At 45.1% G+C, this 8,279-nt stretch overlaps 1 protein-coding gene across 1 annotated transcript; it reads right to left on the reverse strand.

Annotated features, from left to right (window-relative positions):
• Positions 1-3,088: 3,088 nt before the first annotated feature.
• On the reverse strand, positions 3,089-6,986 carry LOC102709034. Its single transcript, XM_040520189.1, has 6 exons — positions 6,259-6,986; positions 5,934-6,158; positions 4,926-5,090; positions 4,688-4,741; positions 4,440-4,586; positions 3,089-3,570 (listed from the first exon to the last, which is right to left on the reverse strand). The coding sequence occupies exons 1-6, from the start codon at positions 6,535-6,537 to the stop codon at positions 3,187-3,189; spliced, it is 1,254 nt and encodes a 417-aa protein (XP_040376123.1). The 5' UTR covers positions 6,538-6,986; the 3' UTR covers positions 3,089-3,186.
• Between the last annotated feature and the right edge of the window lie 1,293 nt (positions 6,987-8,279).

The raw sequence follows: 8,279 nt of genomic DNA on the forward strand, positions 1-8,279 counted from the left end.
CACAACTCCAGAAGCTAGCACTGAAAGCCACAGCCACATTGTCAGTTGCTCGCAGTAGTCTTCTCGGTGTGTGGCTTCTTGGCTCACCTACGCCGTCGGCTGCAGACATTGCACATACTCATCTCTCCCTCTTATTTTTCTCATGCAACGACTGGGCTTGAGTCGACAAATTAATGTGACAGTAAGTCAGTAACCGCTCGGTTTTCGGACTTACCAAGCTGGTACGAATTTAGGGCTTGTTTAGTTGCCAAAAATTTTTGGCAAAAGGATCATATCGAACGTTTGACCAGATGTCGGTTGGGATTTTCTGACACGAATGAAAAAAACAAATTTCACAGTTCGCTTGGAAACCACGAGACGAATCTTTTAAGTCTAATTAATTTGTCATTAGCATATGTTGGTTACTGTAGCACTTATAGTTAATCATGCAATAATTATGTTCAAAAGATTCGTCTCACGATTTTCCCCATAACTGTGCAATTAGTTTTTTATTTTTTTATCTATGTTTAATGCTTCATTTAAGTGTCTAAAGATTCGATGTGATGTTTTTGGAAAAAGTTTTTTTTTAACTAAACAGGGCCTTAGAAACAGCTCGGTAAACTAGCGAGTCCAAAAGGAATTCAAATTTTCAGCAAAAAAATGTTCGAATTTTGTCGGTTTTCATAGGTTACCAAGCGCTAAACATGGTTATCGGTAAAAACTGCTTGAGAGCGGTTTTCATAGGTTACCAAGCGGTAACCTCAGGCTGTGCTCTTTTGTATAATTTTTCCAAATTATTGATCGGCTTTTGCATGCACATTTTTAATCGTTTATATCATTAAAAAGCTATCAAAAATCAAATACTCTTTCGTCTAAAAAAGAACACAGCCTGAATGGTTTTGTACACCGATGTATGCAGCTGCATACCGGAGGAGACGGGTGAGTGGTCCAGGCAAAAACGGATTGGATGGACGGATGGGGCTGGGAAGATTAGATGCTTCTGCTTTACTGCAAATCTGCAATGCAACATGGATGGAAACGTGGACGTGAAGGAAGGGACAAATGCTTTGGGGGAGAAAAAGAAAAAAAAAATTATACGCCTACTGTTCTAGGGGCAGCATAGTATTCATGCTACTTCCATCGTTTGATATATTCCCTCTCTGCATTTCTCATCTTCATGGGGAGACTCTTTTGATAATTACATTTATAATGTTGTCTCTGCCCAGATCGAGGTTGTAGTAGATTGCTTCTTGTGCTTCTAATGGCAGTGCTACTGATTGCTCGAGGTGATGTTGCTTAGCGTTTAAGCGCGGTACATGCATTTCTTTTTTTTTTTTTTCTAGCCTTTGGTTGGTTGCTCTGTATCCTAGAATGATGTTTTCTACTGTTTCTTTCTGAACATTTGAGTCGGATCCGAGGAAGAAGGTGAATGATGCTTCTTTTTTTTTTTCGTTTTGTTTCTCTGAACATTCAAGGAGAGAGAGAGGAAAACATCTTTGTTTGCGGTGGTGGCAGTGTTGTAGGTATGTAACTTTACCTGATAAGTCTCAATTGTAATGTTCAGATTTACATACATCTGGCTGTGTCATTGGATTAAGGTCGCGTTCGGCAATAGATACGTTATTCGGCACAGAAAACGTAGTAATATTAATATGATTTTTAAAGCAGCTTTTTCATAGAAAATTCCGTAAAACACACACCTTTTAGCAGTTCGGAAAGCGCGTGCGTGAAAACGAGGGAATCTAGGTTAGTAAGAGGGATTGCTGAATGCAGTCTAATTATATTAAAATGATTTAATTTTATAAAAACTTTCTAGTATTTAAGTCATTCATTTATAACGTCAAATAATTTTCATAAACTAATTTTCATCAATAATCATCATCCTTCGTCCAGCAACACTTTCACCCTTAGTAAGAATTTAATGATTGAGCAGATTTATATGTTGTCTTAGTGAACACATTTATATGTTGTCTTATCCTTTTGAGGTTGTATTTTTTTTCTCTTGTTATTCTCATATATTTCCCATGATTTTTATGTTCACACTTTTTAAACCGTTAAGCGGTGCATCTTTTGTAAAAAAAAAGATGGTATATATAAGTTTATCATCATATCTTTGTAAAATATATATTTAGCTTATAGTAGTTAATTTCATCATTTACATCATTAAATAACTATCACAAAAAATAGACAAACTTTCTTCCTAGAAAAACACAATCCAAGTGTGTGTTCTAACAGGAGGTGATGTGTCCCTTCAATATATGAGCGTGCATGGTGTAGGGGTGGGCAGAAAGCTCGTGGCTCGTTAGCTCGCTCGACTCGTGACAAACTCGGCTTGGCTCGGCTCAGCTCGTTTTATTTTTCTAACGAGCCGAGCTAGCATTTTAGCTCGTTAGAGATAACGAGCCAGCTCAAGCTGGCTCGTGAGCTGCTCGCGTGCCTAACGAGCTAAACAAAAGATACGCGATTCACCGGCATTCATTGATTCCACCTTGAAAAGTATGTGTTCAATACTTTATAGGTTTACTATGTGATTTGTTGGTTCAAACTTTAATATTTAGATACAATTTTATATGATTTACATGTTTGAACTGAAAATTTGCTTGTATAATCTATTAAAAAATTGTTTAAGTTAACTTTTCATGCATGGCTCGTGAGCCTAACGAGACAGCTCGAGCTTTGTAACGAACCGAGCCAAACCAGCTCGTTATCTTAACGAGCCAGACCGATCCAAGCCGAGCCGAGCTGGCTCATTATCCACCCCTAGCATGATGTGTGCACATCTAGTAACTGAAGAAAAAATAGGAACAAGAGTTAACTAAGAAGCAAGGAAAGAGCCACTAATAAATTGACAATGCTTGTATATACTACCAATTTGACTACATTGTTGAGGACCCCACTAGTCCGACTCACAAACTAGCCGATGAACTTTGCTAGCCTTACATCCTGCCCTTAATTTGGCACCGAGCACCTCAACACTTCCGACCACCAAAAATTCAAAACAAAACAAAAAAAAGACCACCATTCTCCCTTTTGAGAAATTAACCTTTGGCAAAAATATAAAAAAAAGAAAAAAAGATCACCAGATCCATAAACAAAAAAAAAAAGAAGAAGAAGAAGAAGAAGAAGAAGAAAAAGAACATATGTATGGAGGATCACCTCTTCCTCCTCCAATTGTGGAAAGCTAAGGTAGAAGAAGAGCGAGGTAGGTCAGGTGCAGTTGACGTTCTTGCCGGGGCCGCCGTAGTAGAAGTAGTTGCCCCAGACGGCGTTGACGCCGCCCTGGATGTCGTAGCAGTCGGGGTGGTCGGCGGTGACGTGGAAGCCGGCGGCGAGCGGGACGAGGCTGTTGTCCCAGTCCACCACCTCCAGGTTGCGGAAGTAGGACGCCCTGCCGAACCCCTCGCCGGCGAAGTGCCCGCTCCCCATCTGCGTCGCCGTGTGCGCCCCGCCGTCCGCCCTCGCGTCCACCACCTCGCCGCCGAACTGCACCATGCTCGCGTGCGACGCCAGGTGGCTGAACAGCACCGACGGCCAGTACCCCACCAGCTCCCCCGACCCGAACTCCAGCCACCAGTTCCCGTGGTTCGGGTCCTGCAATGCCATCCATTTGCATCCCTACGTTTTCAGTTCAGTTGCACGCACCGACCAGTTCAACCCTAAACTGCAGTATCCGCCTACCGCCTACCGTTTTAGTCCAGATATTATCAAAATTGAGTTGCATGCGCCAGCCAGTTCCATAGGTTTGACCGAACAGATGTGACGGTGTTTTATGCATGCTTGTATTATGATTCAATCAAACCATTTTTTTTCTTCTATGGTTTCTACCCAATTCACATTTAGCACTTGTGAAGAAATGCTGAGAACAATGGCATGGGTTTGGTCATTGGTGATCCCTAGCTCCCAGAAACTGGTCCTGGTGCATCTCATGTTTTGATCAGGTCCACTCAACAGTCCCACCATCTGTATCTATGACCATCTAAAGAGTATATGCACATATACATGCATGCCTACATAGGATGCCCAAAATTCTTGGTTGCTCTACTAAATGCTACCACCTGCTTGGCTCCAAAGAACTCTAGCACCAGCAGGGTTTTCTTCCAACTTCTTCTAAGGTTCAATGCTCAGATGCCACTGTTTACTACTAGAGCTGAAGTTTGAGAGGGGATCAGGGGAGTAGTAGTAAAGCGAATCATACTCTTTAAAGTGTCCATGGACGGACAGACTGACAGTGCAATGATGAGCAATGTGTGCTGCTGCTGTCTAGCAGATGCCTGCACTCACTGCACTGCAGTGCAGTGGCCCGGCCGGCCAAGCGAAGATCAGACGCCGGCAGCAGTTAATTCAGGTTGGTGGATGAACACCAAGAGCACAGCTCAGAGGATTCAATATGGAAAACGCAGGAAGAGAGTAATTTGGATGCAATTAGGCGGTGGGTGCTAATTTGTCCCCCAATTAGTTACCTTCCAGACGAGCAGGCTGATGTCGAACTGGCCGCCCTTGTAGCCGGAGGTGGGCGAGATCGCCGCCCCCATGGCGATCCTGCTGTTCGTCTGGACGAACCCCGAGCAGAGCAGGTTGTAGCAACCCGTCGTCTGGTACGCGTCCGTCTACACGTATTTAACCGTAAAATTTAACATGGTATCAGAGCTTTAACACTCGTAATAAACAAAAATCGAATGATTTAACGTCAGGTATCTGAGGTGCTTACCGTCCAGTAGGTGAAGAATCTTGGGGAGTTGTCCCCATACAGCTGGGGGCTCACCTGTTAAAAGACAACACACCGCTTAGCTACACTCTCATCTTTTCGCTTCTGTTTAAACTTATATGACAAAATTTAAAATTTTACAAATAAATTACTTTTGTTTATAAATATATCGTTCAATTGCAATCGCACGGCTCCTAGCTTCTTTGTGGTTTATGGAGCTCGAAGGAGATGGAGACGGTACCTGCCAGCCGGCCTCGATGGTGTTGAGGTCGTTGCCGAAGGAGCCGGCGATGACCCAGATCTGGGAGAGGCTGAACTCCGACGGCGTGCTCACCTTGGGCGCCCACACGTTGATGCTCGCCTTCGCCCCGTAGTACTCGTCGCCGGCCACGTACCCCACCGCGTGCTGCATCCCAACCATTAATCCCAACTACTTCAATCCATGTTCATTCATGCTTCTCTCATCACTCTCCTAATAATGCAGCTGATACCCTTAATTATCTATTTAATCTGCACCTAATTAAGCTAGGAGCACTTCATTGCAGTCAAGAAGGCAGCTGGGAGTAATTCACCCTCGTCATTTTGGCTTTTTCCAGTAAAAGCCAAACGACATACTAATTGCAAATAAAAAATAGCTGTAAATGCAATCCGAAAGTAAAATCTAAAAAAATTACTATGATACAATTAAAATTAACTCTAAATTTAAAATTTAACTTATACTTTTATAATGATAGGTAAAAGCCAAAACAAGAATCCCATTATTAGCAGTGGCTCGATCAGCAGCAATGGCGACAAAAGCAGTCAACTCATCGAGTGGAGTCAATCCCGTGAGGTTAAAAACTGGTCACTGATGAATGGGAATGTCCTTGCAGCGATTGTCACCGGTAGATTGGACGTTTTATTTTTTTTCTTCCAGCCGTGTGACGTGACACTTTCAGCAAGTCTACTTGTCAGTCGCTCAGATACTGATGAGAGGAAAAAAAAAAAAGTAAAGGAAGGACATTTGGTACTGCTACCAATCCCGGAGATATGTACGCCTTCGGTGATTCGGCCCCTATTTGGAACGAGGAATTTGATCGTTTGAAATTGCACGGTTTTTGAAATGGATGGGGCAAAAATGGTTCTTTTTCATGGAGAAGATTTTTGCTTTTGCTTATTCCTTTTGCAAAATTTGGGTTTTGGAATGATTCAAGAACAGAGATCCTTGGAGAGAAGAAAAAAAAATGGATTTTTATTTTGGTTTGCTGACCTCATGGCCGCCGGAGACGGAGTCGCGGCGGAGCCTCGCCGAGGGCACCCGGCCGAACCTCCTGACGGAGCTGGCGCGGAGGACGTCCGCCTCAGTGACGCGCCTCACCGGCACCGACCCCTCCGGGCACGACGCGCCCGAGGACGCCCACAGCTGGACGCCGGCGTCCGCCGTGTCATTCGGCCGCCGCCACCGGTCGTGCCCCCTCGGCCTCTCCGGCGGGTCCTGCATGCGTGCCACCACGATCCAACCCAAGCTTGAGCCTCTCCGCGGAATCCATTGCAGATGAGGTGAGGAGCAGAGCGGAGGAGATGCTCGTTATTACCAGTGGCCTCTGGCCGCGCAGCCTTGGGTGGTCGAACGCCGGCTGCAGGTGCGCCGCCACGCAGTCGATGAGGTCGCCGTCGGGGCTCTGGATCGTCCGGAGCGCCGGCTTGTTGAGCCGCCGGAGCAGCGCCTGCACCCTCCTGTACCTCCGCAGCTCCTGCCCCGCCCGTAGCGTCGCCGTCGTCGTCTCGTTCACCCCCGCCGCGCCGCCGCCAAGAACCGCCACAATTACCACCACCACTAGAATTGACGACGACGAAGACCAAGCAGACGCCATCAGCGCGGTGCCCTGGAACCGTGGAGCTTCCTGTACCTCTCGCTGCCTCTCCCGCGCCAAGAACTCATCGGCCGGCCGGTTCACTGCCGCGCCGCCGCCTCCTCCCTCCCTCAAACTCGGACACACTCACTCACTCACTCAAACCACTGACACAGTGACACTCACTCTGCCAGCCACCTCTCCTCTTGTAGCGAATCCCTCCTTTGACCAATGAAGAAGAAAGATCGAAGAAGACAACGCAGCAAGCAAGATACTAGTAGGTAGGCAGCAAGAGCTAGACCGCCGTCGAAGCAAAGGTCTCTGCAACCAAGACGAAGGCGCTAACTGCAATGGCAGCAGCTAATATATACTACCACTGGACTGAATGAAGACTAGCTTAGCTAGCTAGCTGGTGATCATGCTGCTGCTGCTGCTGCGTCCTCCACAGCTCCACTCCCTCTCCCCATGGCCACTAATCATGAGAGAGAAACACAGAGATGAGATCATGAGAGAGAGATTAACTAGGGGGCCGGGCCGACAAAGCATGAGGCTTTGCAGCATGAAGCAATTGAGTGAAGTGAGAGAATAGTTGTTTACTACTACTCCAGTTGATAGGAGGAGGAGGAGGCTTTGCTTTTGGGAAAGGGGGCACCCTGCCCAACCCCAAGTGGCCGGCCATGGCAATGGATTACTCCTCCTCACTCCTCACCATCGCCATTGCCATTGCTTGCTCTGCAGCAATTGAGTACAAGAATTTTTTTTTTCTTCTTTGCAAACAAAGACATGCCATGTACAACTGCTGCTACTACTACTACTTTGCTGTAAAGCAGTGTGTGTTGTTTGTATACATACAGCATCATACAGGGATGGGTGTGCTTGTATGGCAAAGGTCCATACACCGCCTCTTGAGTATTTCCGCGCCTGTATAGTGTGCAAGTATGTAGCAGACTTGTACTCATGTGTTCCCTCTTTTGACTGCTGCAAATGTGCCAAGATTGACACGGACGGGATCGGGCCATGATGAACAGGTTGGTAGACTTGTCTCTTTTGCAAGCAATGCAAAACATGTCTGTGTACATGGATGTATGTTCTTCAATTTAACTCTGAGCTGTGCGTGGATGGATACAATCAGAAGTATTCAGATGCTAGTCTGAATGTTCAGACATGATTTCTAGAGCTCACATTCCTTCCAGAAGTACAATAGCAGACTATAAACCAGCTATAAATATATTTTAAGAAGATACGAGAGAAGAAAGAAGAACAGCGAGCTAGAAATTTATAGTCAGTTGTAGCAAAAGACAAAATGTGTATATGACAGGTGAAACCATGTATTAATAGTGTAGTTATGTTTTGTATGTAACTATTGCATGAATTGACTATTAGATTGACTATAGATGATTTGGAGCTAATATTGGTTGGCTATACTATTGAACTTGCTCTTACCAATGAGAGAATAATGCAGAGCAAACAGTAGTAACACAACTAATGATAACCAAGATTCTTTGTTTTCAATGCATGAAGCATTACTACTTAGGTAAACAACCAGACTAATCTAATCTCCTTTTCCTGAAAATCAATTTTAAATCTGGTCAATCTTCTGACTGTGGGTGTTCTCATTGGAGGAGTGAGTGGTGGTGGTGCAAAAGCAACAACAATGCACTCAAACAAGGGGGCCAGCAAGTTGCTTTGGGTTGGGTTTGGGCTCCCTTTATCTCATCCTTCTCTTCTTTTCATCTCCTCCTTTATCTCTTTCCCTCCTCCAG

This window comes from Oryza brachyantha, chromosome 1 (assembly GCF_000231095.2).
Source record: "Oryza brachyantha chromosome 1, ObraRS2, whole genome shotgun sequence".
NCBI classification, from domain to species: Eukaryota; Viridiplantae; Streptophyta; class Magnoliopsida; order Poales; family Poaceae; genus Oryza; species Oryza brachyantha.

Coding starts and splice junctions, on each gene's coding strand:
- LOC102709034 (XM_040520189.1), bottom strand. CDS start 6,537: ATGGCGTCTGCTTGGTCTTCGTCGTCGTCAATTCTAGTGGTGGTGGTA. Junction 4,742..4,925: donor CCATCGAGGCCGGCTGGCAG/GTACCGTCTCCA, acceptor GTCTTTTAACAG/GTGAGCCCCCAGCTGTATGG. Junction 4,587..4,687: donor GATTCTTCACCTACTGGACG/GTAAGCACCTCA, acceptor AAATACGTGTAG/ACGGACGCGTACCAGACGAC.